This window comes from Mustela nivalis, assembly GCF_964662115.1.
Source record: "Mustela nivalis genome assembly, chromosome: 6".
NCBI lineage: Eukaryota > Metazoa > Chordata > Mammalia > Carnivora > Mustelidae > Mustela > Mustela nivalis.
The window spans coordinates 114,230,761-114,255,193 of NC_139025.1; the positions used below are offsets into that span (position 1 = coordinate 114,230,761).

Consider the following 24,433-nt stretch of genomic DNA (forward strand, 5'->3'; position numbering starts at 1 on the left):
GGACACACCCATTAAAATGGCTAAAATGAAGGAATCTGGCAACATATGTAGTGGAGTAAACAACTGGGAACCCTCCCTCATACACTGCTAGTATGTACAACCATGCTAGAAAAAAGTTCACTATTATGTAACTAACGTTGATGATATATGTATCTGTGACCCAGTAATTCCACTCCTATGTATTGTCAACAAAAATATATGCATGTCCATCAAAAATCCATGTATCAGAATGTTCACAGAAGCATTATTCATAATTCCCCCAAACATAAGCCAAAGTCCTTCAACACTAGAATGGATACACTGTGGTATACATGAATACGGTGATACTACAGCGTTAATGACAATGAGCTACAACTAACCACAACAATATGGATAAGTCTTACACACATAACACTGAGTAAATTAAGTCAAATAGAAAACAAGTTACATGATTATTCCATTTTTAAAGTCCCAAAACAGGTAAAACAAAACTCTAGTGTTCAGAGATACATACATACATACATACAACAAATAAAAAAGACTAAGTGATTAACATAAAACTCAGGTTATTGCTTATGCTGGGAGGAAGAAGGGATTGTGTTTGGAAAGAGAAAGAGGAGAGCCTCTGGGGTGCTAGCAATGTTCTATTTCTTGACCTAAGGGTGGTATTTAGATAGTTCCTTTATAATGCATTAAGATATGTATGTATGCTGCTGTACTTTTTCTATACGTACTTCACAGTAAAAAAGATATTTTAAGAGTTCCTTTTCAAAGTTAGCTATTTATGCCAGTATGCCGGTATCTTTCAAACAGCATGGGAAAATAAACTGACAGATTATTGAGTTGATTTTGGGAAGAAAGAAGGAAGATATGCTATCTCAGAAACAGAAACCTGAAAGGTTTCACCTGAAAAAAAAAAAAAAAAAAGGCTTCACCTGAAAAAGGTGGAAGTGGAGGGCAGCTCCAAGGGCATTTAGGCTAACCCTTCCAAATTCATGCATTCTAAAACACACAGCAAGATGAAAATCAAGAGAATTACAAGACTGCTATTCCACTTTCAGTTCTGAGTTCAGAAAGCAGACGATATATTAAGAAAAAGGCCTTTGAAATAGAAGATCAGTCTGCAAATTTAACAAAGGATGCCTCAGAAGAAGATGGCATTGTGGAACTAAGGAAGAGAACAGGATTTGGAATTAGTATCAACACAAAATGTCCATTATGACCGATCACAATCACATAAATTTCAGGACATCTTGATATTGACTATTTTAATGAAGCCAAATAAATGACTAAAACATTATGTAAGATATGTAATATAAAAGCCTCAGAGAGCTGGAAAAATCTGAACTGATTCTACTACACACTTACTAGTATTCAACAGAAGAGTTGCCTTTGTTCAGCATTCATAATCATCATCAAGCCAACTAAGTAGTTCACCATGGATTAGCTCGGAATTACATAAGAGAGTGAAGAAAATCAAACAGGCTATTCAGGCCCAAGTTCTAATCAGCATTAAAAAAGATGAAGGAATAGGTGAACCCCCTACATCTCAGTTCTCTTACAAGGACGAAGGAAGTACTTTTTAAAGTTGATTACATAGAGCTTTTAGATACATGGAAATGGAAAATTGCTAATGTGTTAAAAACTGGACATAAATTTGTATATTGTAGGGTTTTTTTTTTAATCTGCAAACACACCAAATTATTAACACTAGTTTGAGTGGAATAATATCCTTTATTCTCTACACTTCTCTGTACTTTCAAACTTAATATAACTTTTTCTTTTCCAGACCAATGTTCATTTACATATTCTCTTTTAGTGGTTTTATCCATAATTGGTTTTCTACCATCTATGCAAAAGTCAACAGAGTGAAAAGAGCAAATATTTTCTTGGCATTATAATAAAAATACATTTGACCTCATGGACTCTCTGAAGAGTCCAGAGTTAACAAGTTGAGCAGTGGTTGGTGAATCCTTTGTTCATTTTTCACTGGGTAGGAGGTCTTTCCCTACTTATTTAAAGGAGCTTCTCCTATTAATTTAGGGAAAATTAGACCTTGTGATACGAGTTGTAGATATTTTCATAGGATGTGTCATTTTCCTTTTGCCTTGCTTATGGTCATTTCTATCATACAGTAATACTTTGTATCTATGGTGATGAACTTACCAACTTTTCCTTTTTAATAGTTTTGTATAATAAAGAAACCTTCTCTACTCCAAGATTACAGTATATTTTTCTATTATAATAGGGATTTTATTGGTTTGGATTGATCACACACTTTATGAATGATTTATACCTAATTCTTCAGGCAAATACCAAATATAAAGTCAAATGCTAGTCCTTTTCTGAGACTATAATTCAATGATTTTCTAGCTTAAACTTCAGAGATAAATTATTCCTAAAATCAAGATATCAACTCTAATTAACTGTAAATGTTGGTAAGTGCAGATATGAAGTCTGACTAATCCAGGTTTCAATATCATACATAATATTCAGATTTCCAATCCAAGCTACTAGGAAAAGCTGAACTATGGCTACCAAAGATGTCAGAGATAACACACAACAGATCAGGGAGCAGTTTAAAACATTATGGAGAGTTAACTATTTTCAATTTTTTAAAAAAACATTTTTATTTTTTTCCCATTTTTATTTATATCCCAATTAACATACAGTGTAATATAGTTTCAGGTGTAGAATTTAGTGATTCATCACTGACATACACACACCCGGTGCTCATGACAAGTACCCTCCTTAACACCCATCACCTATTCAGTACCTGCCCCCCGGCCACCTCCTCTCCAGTATCAATTGTGTTACAGGGTCTGTTTCTTGGTTTGCCTCTCTCCCTCCCCAAAGTTCATTTGCTTTGTTTCTTAAAATCCACATATGAGTGAAATCATATGGTACCTGCCTTTCTCTGACTGACTTATTTCACTTAGCATAATACTCTCTAGCTCCACCTATGTATTGCAAATGGCAAGATTGCATTCTTTTTTTATGGCAGAGTAATATACCATTGTGTGTGTATAGGACAAACCAAACGCTCTGATGAACATTTGGGCTCTTTCAGTAATTTGGCTATCGTAGATAATGCTGCTATAAATATCAAGGTGTATGTGTCCCTTTGAATTAATATTTTTGTATCCTTTGAGTAAATACTTAGTACTACAATTATTGGATCATTGGGTACCCCTATTCTCGACTTTCTGGTCGAGAATAGGGGTACCCAACAACATATTGTTTCCCAGAGTGGCTACACCAGTTTGCATTCCCACCAACAGTGTAAAACACTAATGAACGAAACTGAAGGTGACACAAAGAAATGGAAAAACATTTGATGTGCATGGATTCTAAGAATACTGTTAAAATGTTTATATTACCCAATGCAATCTACACATTTAATCCAATCCCTATCAAAATACCAACAGAATTTTTCACAGAGCTAGAACAAACAGTCCTAAAATTTGTATAGAACCACAAAGGACCCCAAATAGCCAAAGCAATCTTGAAAAAGAAAAGCAAAGCTGGAGGCATCACAATTCCAGACTTCAAGTCATATTACAAAGCTGCAGTGACCAAGACAGTATGGTACTGGTACAAAAACAGACACATAGATCAACAGAACAGAATAGAAAATCCAGAAATGGACCCACACCTATATGGTCTACTAATATTTGGCAGGAAAAAACATCCGATGGAAAAGAGAGTGTTTCCTCAACAAATGGTGTTGGGAAAACTGGACAGCAACATAAAAAAGAATGAAAATGAAACTGGACTACTTTCTTACACCATTGCAAAAATAAATTCAAAAAGGGTAAGAGACCTAGATGACACAGGCAGCAACCTCTTTAACATCAGCCATAGCAACTTCTTACTAAACATGGGAAACAAAAGCAAGGGAAACAAAAGCAAAAATGAACTATTGGACTTCATCAAAATAAAATGCTTTTGTATAGCGAAGGAAACAATCAACAAAACTACAAGGCAACCCATGGAATGGGAGAAGATATCTGCAAATGACATATTTGATAAAGGGTTAATAACCAAGATGTACGAGGAACTTTTTCTAAAAAACTCAATACCCAAAACCAAAAACCAAATAATCTTGTTAAAAAATGGGCAGGAGACATAGACATTTTCCCAAGAAGACATACAGATGGCTAACAGACACATGAACAGATGCTTAACATCACTCATCATCAGGGAAACGCAAATCAAAACCACAATGATATATCACCTCACACCTTTCAGAATGCTAAAACTAACAACACAGGAAACAACAGGTGTTGGCAAGGTTGTGGAGAAAGGGAAACCCTCTTACACAACATACTTTTTATTTTTAAAGTATAACTGACATACAATTTTATATTAGTTTCAAGTGTACAACATACTGATTCAACAATCTATGCATTACTCAATGTTCACCATGACTTGTTTGTACAGAAAAATCAAAGTAGCACTTGATTTCACACTTTCAAAATGGAAATGGGATTCCCCTCTTCTTTTCATACATCTTCTGTGTATGTGTTCTTAGTGGTTTTTATGTGGATGTATGTTTTTCACATCAGTTGGGTAAATGCACTGAGGGCACAGATGCTATAGCATATGGTGACATTATGCTTAGCTTCAAAAGAATCTGGAAAGATGTCTTCTTAAGAGGTTGTACCATTTGTAATCTCATCAGTAATGAATGAAATTTATTTTTGTCCCACATCCTCACCAGCAACTGGTATTGTCAGTTTTGGTATTTAGCCTTCTAATGGATGGAGAGAGTATGTCCCTGGTGTTTGACTTTGCTTTTCCTTAATGCACAGTGCATATCATTTTCCACTAATTCCTCAAATTGAGCAATTTACACATGCTTATTTCCGATTTATGTATATTATTTGGTAAGGTATCTACTCATATTGCTCTATCTTAATTTGGAGAGCTTGTTTTCTTATTGTGGAATTTTCCTAGTGATTTGAATATTTTGCATACAAATCTTTCTTCAGATTCATGTTTTGAAAATACACAACCCTAGTCAGACGCTTGTCTTCTTAAAAATTGTAATTTTCACTGAACTCACAGAAACAGAGTAGACTGATTGATGGTTGCAGGGGCTGGGGTGGGGATATAGGGAAAATGGATGATAGTGGTCAAAGGGTAAAAATTTCCAGTTATAGGATGAATAAATTATGGGAATATAATGTACAACATGCTGACTATAGTTACTACATTGTATATTTGAAAGTTGCTAAGGGAGTAGATATTAAATGTTCTCACCATCAAAAAAGTAAAAGTAACTACGTAGGGTGATGGATGTGCTAACTAATTGTATTGTGGTAATCGTTTTATGATATATACATATATCATCAGCGCATCACATTGTAATCTTAAATTTATACAATGTTATATGTCAATTATAGCTCAATAAAGCTGGGGAATAAAAGGAAAAAAAAAACAAAACACATGTTTTTTAGAGCTTTAAAAGAAGTCACATATACAGAATAGTGATTTAAAAAAAAAATTCTTCCAGATTAAACAGAAAGTGTAATACAGGGATCACTGATCTGGTAAGTGGTATCAATTTAATCACACTGAGTCCCAGTTTCTCTGTTTTCCAAAAGATAGTAGTTTCTTGGTTAGTAGACAGTTCAAGCTGTTTACCTTTTGCTCTTCTTTTCTCTTTTGTTTCCTTTTTTCCCCCTAAAGACTGATCCTTTATTGCCACTTTTCATAGCTTGGTTTCAACTTGTGTAGAAAAAGGTTTTAGTTGACCACCTTGCTGATTTCTTCTTGGGCTCTTCCATAACTGCTCTTTCAGCTAACCTAAGCTTCCTCTTGGATATTTTGGCACTGCGCGGTGAAGACAGGGGTGCTTGAGTGACTGCAGGATGCAGGGCAGTGAGAGCCCTGAAAAGCTAGAATGCCTGGGCTATATACTTCTAATACTTTCAGTTTGTATGTTTTTTTTTTAAAGATTTTATTTATATATTTTTCAGAGAAAGAGAGTGAGCACAGGCAGACAGAGTGGCAGGCAGAGTCAGAGGAAGAAGCAGGCTCCCTGCGGAGCAAGGAGCCCGATGTGGGACTCGATCCCAGGACGCTGGGATCATGACCCGAGCCGAAGGCAGCTGCTTAACCAACTGAGCCACCCAGGCGTCCCTCAGTTTGTATTTTTAGTCTTTTTCTTTTTTTAGATTTTATTTATTTATTTATTTGTCAGAGAGAGAGAGAGAGAGAGAAGAGAGAGAGAGGGAGAACACAAGCAGGTAGAGGCAGAGAGAGAAGCAGGCTCCCTGCTTCCCCCCCTCCCCCAACCGACAAGGGACTCAGACCCAGGATCCCGGGACAATGACCCAAGCCAAAGGCAGCGGCTCAACCAACTGAGCCACTCAAGCGTCCCTATTTTTTAGTGTTTGATTCACCTGGATCAGTATCTTAATTCTTTTTTCTCTACATGGCTATCCATTTTTCCTTCACCATTTATTGGATAATATACTTTTAAAATGCTACCCACTTAAATTTTTTTATAATCCTTTCTTTTTCTTTTAAAGGATTTTCCAAATTTTCATTTTCTTCTTAATGAATTCTATTATCAACTTGCCAAGAGTCCCCCCATATGTTATTTTGCTATTTTTACTGAGATCACATTTGTAGGTAAAGGGTTACAAAACTTTCTTTGACATTGGAGGAAGATGGCAGCAGAGTGGAAGGACCCTAGGCTTGCTTCATCCCACAAATACAACTAGACAACTACCAAATCACCTAAATACCCAAGAAGATGACCTAAAGACTGCAAGAACAAATTTCACAGGAAGAGAAGAGGCCACACTGCAGGAGTTAGGAAGTCTGGGAAACACAGCTAGGGAGAGAAGCAGATTGTGGCTACTACAGTGGGGAGGATTGGAGGTTGTGAAGAAAGCTGAGACAGACAAGAGAGTGCACAAAAGAGAGGCCTAGAAAGAAAAAGCACTGGAGTTCTGAGAGTTCACATTTGCCTGTGGAACAGCTCTGAAGACACTGGGGGTATACCTGGAGGAAAGGCAGGGCAAACAGCCCATGAACGCAAGTGGGGAGAGCAATATGAAGAGTGCCTAGGGTACACAGTAGGGAGATTAGTTGTTCATTTCTGATCATGTCTTACAGGGGCAGTGATCTCACAGAGACTCCTCTAGGAACAAAGGGACTGTCAGATGTCATTTGCCTCCCCTACCCCTCAGCATAAGCATAGGACAACTTGCAGGAACCAGCACGGCACTGGCTTACACCAAGTTCCCTCTACCCTGCCCCCATTCCATGCTCTAGAGGGACTACCATTCCCAGTCAAATCTGCCTCAGTCACAGCACAGCAGGACTCTTCCCCCAGAACACTGACCCAAACCCCTAACAATACTGCATCTCCTGACTCGGGAGTTTTGCAACACTTTGGTTCCAGTGGTGGTGGCTACACATCTCATTTCATAAGCAGACCAGAACCCACCTAGTTAAAACATACCATATTCAGGTCAGTGACCAAATAAGAAGAGTACATGCAGCACATACTGGTGACGCTCCTGGAGGTACCAGGTCCTGGGGAACACTGTACACTATACTGCAGCGCTCTAAAGGACCTCTTCCTCATAAAGCCATTACCCACCCTTAAGACTAGGAGACATAGCTGTTCTTCCTAATGCACGGAAACAGCCACAGAAACTTAGTCAAATGAGAAGACAGAAGAATTTGTCCAAACAAAAAAACAGGACAAGGCCACTGCCAGAGATCTAAGTGAAGCAGATATAAGTAACATGCTTGATGAAGAATTTATTTTTATTTTTTTTAGGTAGGCTCCACACTGAGCTCAAACACCAACAAAGGGCTTGAGCTCACAACTGTGAGATCAAGAAAAGGGTTCTTAAGTTGCTGACCTACCCAGGTACCCCATGGGAGAATTTAAAGCAATGATCCTAAGGACACTCACCGGACTTGAGAAAAGAATGGAGAACATCAGTGAGACCATTAACCCAGAGATAAGGAACAATATACAGAGATAGAGGGTTCAAGAAGTGAAATGAGAAATACACTTGTTGGAGTGAACACAAGACTGGAAGGAGCAGAGAAACAAATTAATGACCCAGAAAAACAGAGTAATGTAAAGCAACCAAGCTGATCAAAAGAGAGAAAAAAGAATTACACAGAAGAATAGAATTATAGAAATCAGCGACTCTATCATATGCAATAACTTCAGGAGTCCCAGAAAAAGAAGAGAGAAAAAAGGGGATGCACAATTTGTTTGAAGAAATAACAGCTGAAAAGTTCACTAATTTGGGGGAGGAAACTGATATACAGATCCAGGAGGCACAGAGAACCCCCTACAAAATCAATTAAAGCAGATCTACACCAAGATATATTATAATTAAAATGGCAAAATATAATGATAAAGAAAAAATATTAAAAGTAGCAAGACAAAAGATCTAGTCACATTCAAAGGAAACCCCTCTAAGGCTATCAGTGACTTTTTCACCAGGAACTCCAAGCCAGAAAGGAGTGGCATAATATATTCAAAGTGCTGAATGGGAAAAACCTGCAGCCAAGAATACTTTATCCAGCAAGGCTATCATTGAGAATAGAAGGAGAAATAAAGAGTTTTCCAGACAAACAAAAACTAAAGGAGTTCATGGCCACTAAACCAGCCCCAAAAGAAATATTAAAGGGGATGCTGTGAGTGGAAAGGAAAGACAAAAAAGACAGTATGAAGGCAAGAAACACAAAAGTAGTAAAAATGAACATTTCTTTAAAAAAAAAAATCAGTCAAGGGGTGCCTGTGTGGCTCAGTGGGTTAAGCCGCTGCGTTCGGCTCAGGTCATGATCTCAGTCAGGGTTGTGGGATCTCAGGGTCCGCATCGGGCTCTCTGCTCAGCAGGGAGCCTGCTCCACCCCTCCTCTCTCTTGCCTGCCTCTCTGCCGACTTGTGATCACTCTCTCTCTCTCTGTCAAATAAATATAAAATCTTTAAAAAAAAATTAAAAAATAAAAAAAATTAAAAATCAGTCAAGGATCTCACAAAAGGATGTAAAATATGACACCATATGCCTAAAACATGGAGAAGAGTAAAGAATGGGTTCAGACTTTAACAACCATCAACTTATATGCAGAACAGATTATATACAAACCTAACAGTAATGACAAATCAAAAACAACTAATAAACATGCAAAGAATAAAGAGAAATAAATCCAAATATATCACTAAAAATCAGCAAATCATGAGAAAGAGAGAGAGAGAGACACAGACACAAGGGTTAGTAGACTAAGGAAAGACTTCAGAAATAACCACTAAACAATTAATAAGATGACAATATATACACACCTATCAATAATTACTTTGAATGTAAATGGACTAAATGCTCCATTCAAAAGACAAAGGGTGAGGGAATGTACAAAAAACCACAAAGCTCATCTCTATACTGCCTACAAGAAACTCATTCTAGACTTAAAGATACCCGCAGATATAAGTGAGGGGATGGAGAAACATCTATTGTGCAAATGGATGTCAAAAGTAGCAGCAATACTTATAATAGGCAAACAGACTTTAAAACAAAGACAGTAACAAGAGACAAAGAAGGACACTATATAATAATAAAGGGGGCAATCCAAAGAGAAGATAAAACAACTGTAATATTTATGCACCCAAGAGAGGAGTACCCAAATACATAAAGCAGAGAATAATAAACCTAAAGGAATTATTTTGTTTTATTTTATAAACATAAAGGAATTAATAGATACTAATACAGTAATAGTAGGGGACTTTAACACCCCACTTACATCAATGGACAGATCATCTAAAATAGAAAAACAAGGAAATAAAGGCTTTGAATGACACACTAGAACAAATGGATTTAACATATATTCAGAATACTCCATCCAAAAACAGAAGAATATACATTCTTTTCAAGTACATATGGAACATTCTTCAGAATAGATTACATATTAGCCACACAAAACAAGCCTCAACAAGTGTACTTACTGTGGTGAGCACTAGTTTAAATGGAAGTGCTGAAATGTTGTATCATACACCTGAAACTAATATCGCACCATCCTGTTAGCTAACTGGAATTTAAATAAAAACAAAAAAAAAAAAAAAAAAAGAAATCCTCAACAAATTCAAAAAGATTTAAGTCATACCAAGCATCTTTTCTGAACACAAATAAAACTGAAATTAATCATAAGAAAAAACCTGGAAGACCAAATATGTGGAGGTTAAATAATATACTACTAAACAAATGAATGGGTCAACAAGGAAATAAAAGAAAATTGAACAAAAAATAAATTAAAAAGTACATGGCAACAGATGGAAGTGAAAACAAAACAGTTCAAAACCTTTGGGATAAAAAAAATAAAATAAAATGTCTGGAGATGGGGGGAAAATAAAGAAAACCTTTGGGATGCACCAAAAGTGGTTTTAAGGGGGAATCAAACAACCTAACCTATACCTAAAGGAAATAGAAAAAGAACAAACAAAACTGAAAATAAGCAACAGGAAGGAAATAATAAAGATTAGAGCAGAAATAACTGATAAAGAAACTAAAAAAATAGGATGGATGAAACCAGGAGTTGGTTCTTTGGGGAAAAAAAAAAATCAATAAATGTGATAAAACTCTAGCCAGACTTATCAAGAAAAAAAAGAGAAAGGACTCAAATAAATAAATCACAAATGAGAGAGGAGAAATAACAACCAACACCACAGAAATACAAAGGATTGTAAGAAAAAATTATGAAAAACTATATGCTAACAAATTGGGCAACCTAAAAGAAATGGATAACTTCCTAGAAACATGTAACCTACAAAAACTGAAACAGCAAGAAACAGAAAATTTGAACACATCAATTACCAGCAAAGAAACTGAAACAGTAATGCAAAAAACTCTTGACAAAGCAAGTCTGGGACCAGATGGCTTCACAGAATTCACAGGCAAATTCTACCAAACATTTAAATAATAGTTCGTATCTATTCTTCTCAAACCATTCCAAAAAACAGAAAAGGGAAAGAAAACTTCTAAATTTATTCTATGAGACCAGCATTACCCTGACACCAAAACCATATAAAGATATCACTTTAAATAAAAAAAGAACTACAGGCCAATTTCTCTGATGAACACAGATGCAAAAATCTGCAACAAAATACTGGCAAACCAAATCCAACAATACATCAAGAAAATCACTCACCACGATCACATGGGGTTTATTCCTGGGTTTCAAGGGTGGTTCAATATTCACAAATCAATCAATATGACAAATCACATCATTGAGAGAAGGATAAGAACCGTATGATGCAGAAAAGAGCATCTGACAAAGTACAACATCCAGTCATGAGAAAAACCCTCAACAAAGTAAGTTTAGTGGGTATAAACCTCAACTTAAGAAAGGCCATATATGAAAAACCCACAGCTAACATTATACTTAATGGGGAAAAATGGAGAGCCTTTCCCCTAACATCAGGAACAAGGGAAGGATGTCCACTGTTCACCACTTTTATTCAACGAAGTAATGAAAATCCTAGCTAGCCACAGCAATCAGACAACAAAAATATATAAAAGGTATCCAAATGGGTAAAGAAGAAGTAACTGTCACTATTTGCAGATGACATGATACTAAATAAAGAAAACCCTAAATATGCCACCAAAAAACTACTAGAACTGATAAAGTTAAGTAAAGTCACAGGATACAAAAATCAATATACAGAAATCTGTTGCATTTCCATAAACCAATAATAGAGCAGAAAGAGATATTAAGAAAACAATCCCATTAACAACTGCACCAAAAATAGTAAGATGCCTAAGAATAAACCTAACCAAAGATGTAAATGAAAATTATAAAACACTGATGAAGAAATGGAAGATGACACAAAGAAATGGAAAGATATTCCATGCTCATGGATTTTAAGAACAAATATTGTTAAAATGTCTGCAATACCTAAAGTAACCTACACATTTAATGCAATCCCTACCAAAATACCAACAGCATTTTTCACAGAACTAGAACAAACAATCCTAAAATTTTTATGAAAGCAAAAAGACTCTGAATAGCCAAAGCAATCCTGAAAAAGAAAAGAAAAGTAGAAGGCATCACAAGTTTGATTTCAAGTCATAGTACAGAGCTATAGTAATCAAAACAGTATAGCACTATTACAAAAACAGACACATAAATCAATAGAACAGAACAGAAAATCCAGGAAAAAGCCACAATTATATGGTCAATTAATGTTCAATGAAATAGGAAATAGTATACAGTGGGAAAAAGAGAGTCTCTTCAAGAAATAGTGTTGGGAAAACTAGGCAGCAACATGCCAAAGAGTGAAAATGGACCACTTTCCTACACCATACAGAAAAATAAATTCAAAATGGACTGAAAACCTAAATGTGAGACCTGAAACCATAAAAATCCTGGAAGACAGTACGGGACAATAAGCCTCTCTGACATTAGCCACAGTAACTTCTTTCTGGGTATGTCTCCTGTGGCAAGGGAAACAAAAGCAAAAATAAACTATTGGAACTTCATCAAAATAAAAAGCTTCTGCACGGTGGAGTAAACAATAAAACCAAAAGGCAACCTATGAAACGGGAGGAAATACTTGCAAATAATATATGTGATAAAGGGTTAGTATCCAATATAAATATATAGAACCTATACAAATAAAAAAAAGAACAACTCAACACCTAAAAAACAAAGAATCCAATTAAGAAATGGGAAGAAGATATGAAGAGACATTTCTTCAAAGAACTAGATGGCCAACAGACTAATAAGATGCTCATCACCACTTATCATCAGGGAAATGGAAATCCAAACTACAAATGAGTTATCATCTCAAACCTGTCAGTATAGCTAAACTCAAAAACACAAGAAATAATGGGTGCTAGCAAGGATGTGGAGTGGTCCAGTGTTGGTGGGGTTACAAACTGGTGCAGTATAGCCATTGTGGAAAATAGTATGGAGGTTCTTTAAGCACATACAAATAGAACTCCCCTATGATCCAGCAACTGCATTACTGGGTATTTACCCAAAGAATACAGAAATACGAATTCAAAGGGAAACATGGGTCCCTATGTTTACAGAAGCATTATTTATAATAGCCCAGATATGGAAGCAGTCCAAGTATCCACTGACTGATGAACAGATAAGGAAGATATGGTATATGAATACAATGGACTATTTAGCCATAAAAAAGAATGAAGTCTGGCCATTTGCAACGACTAAGATGGAGCTAGAGAATATAATGCTAAGTGAAATAAGTCAGAGAAAGACAAATACCAACTGATCTCACTTGTATGTGGAATTTAAGAAACAAAATAAACTAGCAAAGGGGAAACAAGAGACACATACACACACACACACACACTCTCTCTCTCTCCAAGAAACAGACACTTAACTACAGAGAACAAACTGATGGTTACCAGAGGGGAGGTGGGGAGAATGGTGAAATAAGTGATGGGGGTTAAGGAGTGCACTTATCATGATGAGCACTGGATGATTAAAATAAAAACTTAAAAAAAAAAGATAAGCCTCCTTCCTTGTTTATGAAAATTTGATCTTTGGTCAATGTTACAGCTGCAGGATCCCTGTAAACCTGATAAAGGTAGCACAAAAACGATGTTATTAAATACACTGCCTCTGGCAAAAATTACCTTGATTGGTAAATTACATCTAAAGAAGCAATGATAAATAAATTATAAATATCTGGTCAAAAGCCATATATTTGGACTTCCCTGAGTGTGCCATCTGTTCTAATTTAGACACATTCCTTACAGGGACCTTGGAAACCACGTCTATGGAATTTTATAAAAGACACTGATTCCCATGGAGGCATGAAACTTCTAAGGCAGAATGGATCTGCATTCACAACATCTGGATCTCTTTTTCTGCATCTGAGCTGCAACTTGGGAGGCTAAAGATAACTAAGCCCTTGATGGTTGTATGGCCGGACGGACGGCTACAAGGATTCTGGCAGAAGAGAAAGACTTTAAGCTGTCTGTTGGCATGCTGTGCTTACTGCCTGACATCATTTTAAGTGATTCTAATCCCAAGTGCAGCCCATGGTTTCCTTGTAAGTCTGAATTTAAGTCTAAAAAGATGCCCTTTTCTCATGCTGTTGGGTATTAGAACAATAACTGAACTGGAACAGAACAGGTAGAACTGACACCCCTATAAAATTGTCTTCCTTTCCAAATGCAATTATTAAAGCCTGCTTTTGTAATTCTTCAGGTTTTTTTTTTTAATTAAAAAAAAAATTTTTTTTTAATTCTTCGGTTTTAAGGCTTTCTTTTTATCGTCCATATTTCTTCTTCCATGTTTCTTTGTTAACTATATTTCTTGGTATATTTATGTTGGTTTTATGAACCCTGTATATACTATATTTTTTCCCACACATACATTACAAAAATAAAGTTTAATTTATAAATTATGCACATGGGTATGCAAACATAAATACAAATGGGCATTTTTTCCCCATTATATCACCCAAATGGTTGTATATATTGAAGTTATTAACTATTAAATGTGCCCAGACACCCTACTGAATAATCTTAAAATCTGTAAATTGTTTTTTAGTTTTCTTGAGTCTTAAATAAAATCAGAATAGAAATAGTGATAATTTTAACAAGTTTTGTAACTCTGATTCTTTTTTATCATCTAACTGCATTAGCTGGTACCTCTAATCAATGTCAAATAACGTATCTCCAATCAATGTCAAATAACAGTGGGGATAATGGACATCCTTGTCTTTTCCTGATTTTAATCAGAATGCTTCCAGTGTTTCTCCATTAAGTAATATACTGGCTTTGGGGTTGAGACAGATATATTTTACCATGCTAAGGAATTACAGGTATACCCCTAATTTAATAAGAATTAAAAAAAATAATACCTATATAATTATATCAAATGCCTTTTAAATATCTATGAGGATCAATTAACATGATGGATTATGTTAACAGTTACCCCAATACAGAATCACCCTTTCATTCCAGGTTATATCCCACTTGCTCAAGGTTTATGTTTATGGGTTACTGAATTATGTTTGCTACTATTTCAACTTGTAATTAACTTGTAATAGATAAGAAAGTTCTAAATGTATATATCAAGTATTTTACTGATACATATATACATATATGTATACATATATACACACACACATATATACACATACATATAAATCAATGTGTCAAGTGCTGTTCTTATGAACTTTATGAACATTAACTCACTTAACTGTGAGTTTGGTACTATTAACCCCAATTTATAGATAAGAAAACTGAAGCATGGAGATTAAATGACTTGCCCATCACAAAATAGCTAGTAAACTGGCACTGGGATTTACATAAAAAGTCTAGTCCAGAGCCCATTCTATACTCTGTTGCCTTTAAATTTTTTTGTGTGCAAAAGATTAGCTAGATTAGGTAATGATCTGTCAGAGAATCAACTTTATTGGTTTCACCATTTTTTGTTGTTTCTAATGTGCTTCCTGCAATTACTTTCATTAATTTCTTCTTTCTCCTTTCCTCAGGTTTATTTTGTTGTTCTATTTCTAGCCTGATTTAGATGTTTATTTTTTCTTGTTAAGTTTCAAAGGCAAAAAAATTTCCTTTGACCACTGCTTTAGCTACATATCCCAGGAACTCAAGATAGTGTTTTTATAGTAATTTTTAAATTACTCAATAATTTCCTCTTTGCTTTTGAGGTTTTTCTTGTGGCCTGATGTTTTCCCACAGATTTATTATTTTATCTAAAAATTTTTATGAAATATTTTACACTTAAAGATGATACAAAATTTACAAGTACAGTTTCAAAGACAATGAAACAAATACCTGTGTGGCCACTACCCTGTTGTGGCCTCATTTTGAGCATATTTCATGGGCAGATAAAAAAGTATACATTTTCTCTTTGCAGGTATATAATTATACCTATTGTAGTCCCCCCTTCTCTGTGGGGGATACATTCCAATGTTACCAGTGGAGGCCTGAAATCAAGGATAATACTGAACTCTCTCTATATTTTTTCCCATACACAATTACAATAATGAAGTTTAATTTATAAATTAGGCACAATAAGTAATCAAAAACAATTATAACAATATGCTGTAATAAAACTGTGTGAATGTGGTCTTTCTCTCAAAATATCTTATTATTCTGTACTTATCCTTTTTCTTGTGATAACACGAGATGATAAAATGTCTACATGATTGAGATAAAGTGAGATGAATGATGTAAGCCTTGTAGCATTAGGCTACTACTACCTTCTGATGCATGTCAGAAGGAGAACACCTGCTTCTGGACCATGGTTGACCAGGGATAACAACCAAAGAAAACACAAACCATAGATAAGCACGAACTATTGCATATACACATTAGACCAGTCATTAATTATGTTATTTGAACACATTCACTTCAAACAATCTTTTCTTGGTACCAATTATTCCCTAAAAAGGAGGACATTCGGTGGCTAGAAATAAAATTTCCACCCCAACAGATGGCCCTGAAATCTTAGGGTACTCTTTAGTAACACTTACTGAGAAACCTGAAGGGAATCCAGGAGGAAATTTTAAGATTAATGGTTGAAAAAAAAAAAACCTAACATTATCTCTCATTCCCACAAATATGAAAGTAAGATATAAAGCACCAAAACTTATGTTAAGTACTAAACTATCTACAGTATGAGACCATGTGAGTCCTAGTTTACCCACATGGCCCCACATTGCTAATGTCTCAGTATGCTACAGAACAAAGCCTATTTTGGTTTTAACTTAAGGCCTCCCTTCTGTGTAATTACATATCCAATTTCTAGCTATTCTAGTTAGTTTTTTCAAGAATTATACCATGTATGTTTTGTACCAACATGTGTTTCATCTGGTTAATTCAGCCTCCTCAAGATCTAGCTCATATGTCACCTCTTCTACAGGCCTTCCCAGTACGCCAAGGTAGAATTAAGTACTTCTTCCTGAGTATTCTCACCATGCAGTACACAGTACTATCTAATTCCTCATTCCCTTCCTTTTAGAACATTCTAATACCCACAAATTTAGTCATCTAATCATACAAGTTTGCCGTATTTTATCTGAGAAAAGTCTTTATGATTCTACTATCTACTTTTTCTAAGAATCATATTCTAAAACAAAGATCCTTAATTATCTGATTTGGGTCAGAATTCTGTGACTCTGTATTAGGCTTCTCTATTCTGTGAGACCAGTCTGCAAAAATGTTTCTTACTGTAACAAAAATATTGGGAACCAAATGCTTTATTATGGAGGATCTAAATGAAGATACCCTCTTTGAGATAATCTTCAGTTGGGCGCAGCATTTCCATTTTCTCCTAAGGCTTGAAGAGAAAAGTGTTAAAATGAATAAGGCTTATGAGAGAGTTTCGATTTCTTCTGAAAATGCTTTAAGGATAATGATGGAGGAAGTATGTGAGAAGGAATGGCAAGGCACAATTGATGGGACACAAAGAAATTCAACACTATGAGTCAAAATAAGCCCAAAGGGTTAAAGATAGAAGAAAATACGAGATATATGCGGTGGCTATAAAGGATTGGATTGCATCGCCCTTAAAAAACCTGATGGCTATGTAGGGAAAAACATGTACTATCCTCACCAGGGAGTCACGATACCTTATGAAGTAATACTTAATGAAGATCCAAGAAAAGTACTACGTTGCTCATTGTTTGAATAAGGAGAAGAAAATATGCATCACCTAGACAGGACTGTATATAACTAGCAAAAACAAAAATTCCAGATTCCTCACAAAGCAATTTTACCCCAAAATAGTACTTTGGGTCAAGATGGAAGATCACTATTGCGTCTTTTGCTAAGTCACAAAAACAGGAAGCAAGGAAATGGATTATGAGACCTCTTCCTGAGGAGGCTACTTTCCTGGTAAGTAAGGTCCTACATCCAAGGCTTTCTAGAATATGGGTTGTTTTACATGGTGTTATAATTAGGTTACCAGACTTCATTAAAAAAAATTCTAATGCTTGTAATTATGACTCATCAGATAATGAGAATTAGTAAGTACTAATCATTTAGCTCACTTTATCACAATACACAACAGTATGTGTTTGTGTGTATTTATGTCTTGCACATGAAAAGGAGTTATCCACATCAAATATTTCTATACAATGCAGTGAGTGAGCCAGTAGTATCATGGTACTATAGAGTAGTGGTTCCCCAAGTGTAGCAGACTGTGGATTCCTGACATAGGTTATATCATATCTCCAAGCCCATTTAAAAAGAGTCTGCAATGGGACACCTGGGTGGCTCCATTGGTTATGTGTCTGCCTTCAGCCCTGGTCATGATTCTATGGTCCGAGGATCGAGTCCTGCATCCAGCTCCTTGCTCTGCAGGGAGCTTGCTTCTCAGCCTGCCGCCTCTCCTGCTCACGCTCTCTTTCTCTCTCTGATAAATGAATAAAATCTTTTTACAAAAGGGGGGGGGTTCTGCAACGTCAAAATCATGGTATCTCCTTCTAGCAGCAAGAATTACACAGGAAGCCAAAAGCAATCATTTTTTTCTAGTATTCTGTATTTCTTATTCTTTAAACACACAACCTTCCAAGATCACTCTTTAAACTCTTTTAAAGAGTTTGTAAACTCTTTACCTTCTCATCTCTGACATATAATCTTATCATCCTCAAATCACAGTAATCCTTAATATTTTCTTACTTCCTACATTCTGCCTTTTTTTCTTCAAACCTAACTATTAGGTTTCCTGAAAAGGGTAATGTTCCTTTCCAAGATATTACTGTACTTCTTCCATTCCTATGTAATTCTATCTACAAGAATTCCCTACTAATTTTTCTTTTTATTTGTCCCCATCTGAGAGAATAAGACTATTCCAAGGCTTTGAAAGAGGTGCTTCTTTCACAAATACACACAGAACACAAATACGGTTTCCCTTTTGTTTACTCTCCCCCAAAGGTCCTGTGCCTAATCCTCCTTGCCACTGGCCTTGCACATGTACTGCATGCAGATGTAAGTAACACTTCTTGTATACTATAATGACCTCTGGAAAGGGGTTAGGGAGAAATAGAAAGAGCAGGGTTCTTCAACAGAGATAACACTACAAGTTCTCACCACAAGAAAAAACAATTATAACTGTGTGGCGATGTTACCTAAACTTACTGTGGTAGCCATTTTGCAATATAAACATAAAGCAAATCACTATGTTGTATGCTTAGAGTTAACACAACATTGGATGTCAATTATATCTTAAAAAAAAAAAAAAAACTACAAAAATACCTGCTAGTGGGGCACCTGGGTGGTTCAGTGGGTTAAAGCCTCTCCCTTCGGCTCAGGTCATGAGCCCAGGGTCCTGGGATCAAGCCCCACAGTGGGCTCTCTGCTCAGCGGGGAGGCTGCTTCCCCTCCCTGCCACCCCCACCCCTACCACCCCCACTCTCTCTGGTTCCTTCTCTGTCTACTTGTGATCTCTGTCAAATAAATAAATAAAATCTTAAAAAAAAATAACCTGCTAGTTAGTACCAGAAATAAGAATGTTTCTGTAATGAGAAAATCTTCACTCCTTGAACCTGATTTTTATTATGTCAAGTTACCTGAATGTCAATGGTAGACTTAGATACCATACATTAACATAAGGAAATGATGAAACCATTTGCTAGAGTCAAGTAAATCCACAATTCTAATACCTCTTTCCTTCAGAGCTATTTAGAGGGTTTTTTTTTTTGGGGGGGGGGGTTGTGGATTTTCTTCTCACTTTCTTGATGGTGTCCTCTATTATTTATTTTTGCAGGCTATTTTTTAATGTTCAGTAGCCAACATATAGTGCATCATTAGCTACATCAAAAACTAATGATGAGCTACCACTTTTCAACTGATTCTTGGTTTTCCAATTATTAATACTTACTGTCTGGAGGGACATTTCTAGCATCTTTTTAGTAGTCAATTGCAAAGCTTAACCGCACAGATCTACCTATCCATGTTAATACAGAATTGAAAGTATGCTCATTTCTAACAGGGGCATGCAGATAAGTTCTTTAATAAGCCTACAATATGCAAAATTCATAAGCATTGCTACTTTAAGCCCAGCAGTAAAATCCTGAAAAGAGAGCAATTTATAAATTCCAAACTAAGTAAATAAAGTAACAACTGATTCTGTTTAAAAAATTAGAATTTTTTTTTTTAAATGCCTTTCTTAGAAAGCTTGTTCAACTAGGTATGTTACGAAGAAAAGCATTACATGGTCAAAGTTTTGGAAGTGCTACACATCATATCCCAAACTTTGTTTGGTTATGGAAAACTTTGTGTATAACATTTTTCAAGAGAATAATTTGCAAAGGTTTTACAGATAACTAAAATTTATTTCAAATGATATTCTTCATATTATATTAGCTTAAATAGTTCTAAATCAACATTTATGCCTTAAATTATACCATAAATAAACTAAAAAACCATTTGTTACAGGAAAGGCATAACTGGATGAGACAATGAGCATATCATATTCCTGAAATCCTAGTCTGGGAGCATCCTAGTCAAAGATTATGCTATAAACCTAATGACCTTCTTTCTGCATGGTGGCAGAAAAGATATTTTCAAATTCATTTCAAAATCAATTGATCAGGATTCAACCTACTTCAGTGATTTATTAGTCAAGAGCCTCCTACCTAATATATGACTGCCAGTCTGGCCTATCTCAAATCCATTCTTCTTCAGAATGCTACCAGTTATCTTCTAAAAGATGATAACTAAAAAAAAGATGATGGTGACACTCCCCTACTTAAAAATCTTTCCCTAGCTCCCAAATTTTCTTTCAAAGCAGCAAATTCAAAATTCTTTTTTTTTTTTAAGATTTTATTTATTTATTTGACAGAGACAGATCACAGTAGGAGAGAGGAAGGGAAGAGATCACAGAGAGAGAGGAAGGGAAGCAGGCCCCCTGCTGAGCAGAGAGCCCGATGTGGGACTCGATCCCAGGACCCTGAGATCATGACCTGAGCTGAAGGCAGCGACTTAACCCACTGAGCCACCCAGGCGCCCAAATTCAAAATTCTTAATGTTGCACTTCTGGTTCCCATCTACTTTTCCAAATTATTCTGCTGCTTTCACACTACTTGCTGTCCCAGTGCTAGCTACACAAGGTAGTTACTATTCGCAGATTGTTATTTCATGTTTCCTTCCCTCTGGAAGTCTCTTTCCCCTCTTTCTTTTCTCCATTTGTTAGATTACTACTCATCTTTCAACACCCAAACCAATGATTATTCACATTGGCAATAATATAACATACTTTTCATAAATGCATTTAACTGTACATTTCAGAAAAGTCACTACTATATTTAATTATGGAATAGAATTATGAATACATGAACACTATTGACTTTTATTAGTCTTTTTGTAGTGGATATGCTAAAAAGTCACTGCTATCTCTCATAGATTTAATTCTTTTAATTCTTAAGAGTCAATTCCATAGATGCTTACTAAATAACTAAATATGTACTAGACACAGTCTTGTACTTAAGACTGAGCTTACAGGGGTGCCTGGGTGGCTCAGTGGGTTAATCCCTCTGCCTTCGGCTCAGGTCATGATCCCGGGGTCCTGGAATCGAGCCCTGCATTAGGCTCTCTGCTTGGCGGGGAGCCTGCTTCCCCCGCTTCCCCTCTACCCCCCACCTCTCTCTCTCTGCCTGCCTCTCTGCCTACTTGAGATCTCTGTCTGTCAAATAAATAAAATCTTAAAAAAAAAAAAGACTGAGCTTACAGCCTTTACCACAGCTAAATGCAAAAGCAACAGAACATTAAGTGGGATTTTTCCTCCTGTTCCAAAATTGTGGATAAGGCCAAAAGCTGAGGATAATTAAGTACCCCTTCTTTTAGCTTAAGAAGCCAAATGTAGTTGGTACCAACTTATTCTCTCAGGATTTAGTGAGAAGTACTAGTTTACTGAATCAGCTCCTATCATAAAACAATGATCATAACACTTTCCCCTCCATGTGAATACAGTGTGAATCTAAAAAAGGTTAAAAAGAGGAGGTTACTGGAATTTAAGGGGAATATGGAGTTTATGAAAACAGGATATTCCCTATTGTCATACCTGAATCCAGAGGGTGAGAATCAAAGTTTGAGGTTATCTAAAAGAAAGACAGACCCATTTTTCATTTCCTATTTGGTTATCTGTGTATAGGCAAATGAATTACTGATTTGCCCCTCTTATATATAAGGGAAAAGAGAAATAGGGAGAAAGTATGGTAGGGATGTGTCAGGTAGAGACATAGGCAAGACTATGTCCTGGTTCCTGGGGCCTTGTTCCAAGAGGTATGAAAAATTAACCCTTCCCCCAATGTGCCTACAGGCCCTACTGGGAGGTAGATTTCATTATAAAGTCTTGAGGCAAAAAAGACATACACATCAGAGTCCCATGGTGTGAATGCCATCAACAGGTTTCGTCCATAGATGTAACCAAATCTTCCAAGGGATTGCCAATGCCTATAAAAATGGGGACAGGATTGACTTTGCTTTTAGCAGGGTAAATGGAAGCTACCACTCACCTACATTTAGACTACTGACAATGAGCTAGAACAGCAGTGTTGAACAACCAAGAAAGAGGACTGCCACCTCACCAGTGGGATAGCATGCAGAATTCTGCCTCTACTATTACTCCTCCTAGTTTCAACACCAGGAAGAAAAACAACAAGAAAAGGGGAGGGCAGATGTGTGTGATAAAAAGAGTCTACTCACCCACCCATAAGTTTTCAGCCCCAGATTAAGGTCTATACTGTCCTAGGAAAAACTGGTAAGAGTACTGAATCAACTCTGTGACAAGTTATAATACAAAGACAACTAATTCTTAAATACTGGCATGAAACTGCAGTGTTTAAACACTGTGAATAGTGACAAGATGCTGCAAAGGTGATTGACATCCAATCAGAAAGGGGAGTCAGACATGGTAGGATCAGCAGGCAGTTACTAGGTAAAAAGCAAAACTGGCCGGTGTTTATATCCCAGCAAAATGAGATCCTTAATGAACTGGTTACCAACAGATGGATAGCCTCTGAAATTAGTTTCCATATATACCAGTGTTCTTAAATCTGGGTATGAGCTCTATTATACTATGAAATATAAGTCCAGAACCAGTCTTATCAATTTTCTCAGTACCATTTGCTATTCTTTCTGAAAAAGGGTAAGCAGGTAAGAGCCATACTTCTATGTTTGGGAACTCACTTCTATGTTTGGGAACTCCCCATCAAAGTCACAGATAGGAATGGACAAATAAGCATTATTAACGATGGAGGATGCTACAAGTAGCAATAGGTATTTCAAGTAATAAAGAGAAGGAGACGGATAAGAATAAAGTTCTTGAGCAGAAATTAATTTGATATCTCAATGCTTTCAATGTTCACCTTTAATGATCCAACCAAAGAAGAAATCCACCAAGTGCTTTATCTGACAAAGAGCAAAAACTAGTATATTGTAAACGGATACTGTTCAACTGCATGATACAGAGGAATCCAAGTGGAGATTCTAAAGAAAGAGAGTAGGAGAAAAACAAGTGAAGACTGGTCAGGAAGTGGGACCTAACGGGGGCTGTACATGGAGGGTGGACAGGCATGGATGATAGACAGAGCAGAACAACTCCTAGATGGATGAGAGACAATAATGTAAAGCGGCTGTGACACATTGCAATATTAATACATACCGAGACTGAACTGCGGGTAATGCTCATAAATCTAACTGCAATTAGTACAGGTTTCTGGATTAGGAAGGACATGAAAAGGAAAGCAGAAGGTTAGAATGTACATGTCATTGCCCCATTAAAAGAGAAGGTTTAATCTTTCAGAGGACCAAATATATCCATCTTCTGAAGCACCAGTTTAAAAATTAAAAAAAAAAAAAAAAAAAAAGCAAGCACCGTATGTCTAGCTGCTTTGAAAAGTAGCATTAGAGTAAAGGGCCTCTTCCCTTTCTTCTTCTAAATTGGGCCTCATAGAACTGAGCTCCTGAAAATTCAGACTACCAGACAGGGTTTCACTTTTAAATGGGGTCTCTGTTTTCATTTTCTAAGGAAAATATTTTCAAATAATGTCCTACAATTAACTTCATTTAATACCTTTACTGCCTGAAAAACTCAATGTTTATGCTTGCTTTTAGAGAAGACCCTTCACTAATTTAATCAACTGACATATTTGTTAGGATTTATTCTGTGCCAGGCAGTTTAAGTACTAAACAAAGAAACAGAGTTATTTTAATCTAAGTATAAATCATGATGATACGGATGAAGCATTGCTGGGTCCCAGGAAAAGCATGCATATGATGACAGGGAAGACTGTTCTTCTTGAGAGATTTACTGGGGATCGGACTGGGTCTTCATTACCATAGTTTTGTTTTACAGTTGAGGGGAGGGAAAGCAAATGATTAAACTTTAAGGTGGCAGCAGTTTTCCAGTTATCCAGGCCCTACTGATGGTTGGTCATTAAGAACTGAAGCTGTTTATATATGGGTCACTG

The 24,433-nt window shown here is 36.2% G+C and overlaps 1 protein-coding gene across 35 annotated transcripts in view; it reads right to left on the minus strand.

Annotated features, from left to right (window-relative positions):
- The window catches only part of MYO9A (myosin IXA), a 275,439-nt gene that overhangs the window by 16,417 nt on the left and 234,589 nt on the right, over positions 1 to 24,433 (minus strand). For 30 of the 35 annotated variants that reach the window (XM_082735681.1, XM_082735671.1, XM_082735676.1 and 27 more), the window contains one exon: positions 23,626 to 23,679. The exons of the other annotated variants lie outside the window; for them this stretch is intronic. In XM_082735681.1, the coding sequence (XP_082591807.1) occupies positions 23,626 to 23,679 (54 nt within the window). The remainder of the gene's footprint in view (positions 1 to 23,625; positions 23,680 to 24,433) is intronic. 35 annotated transcript variants of the gene reach the window in all.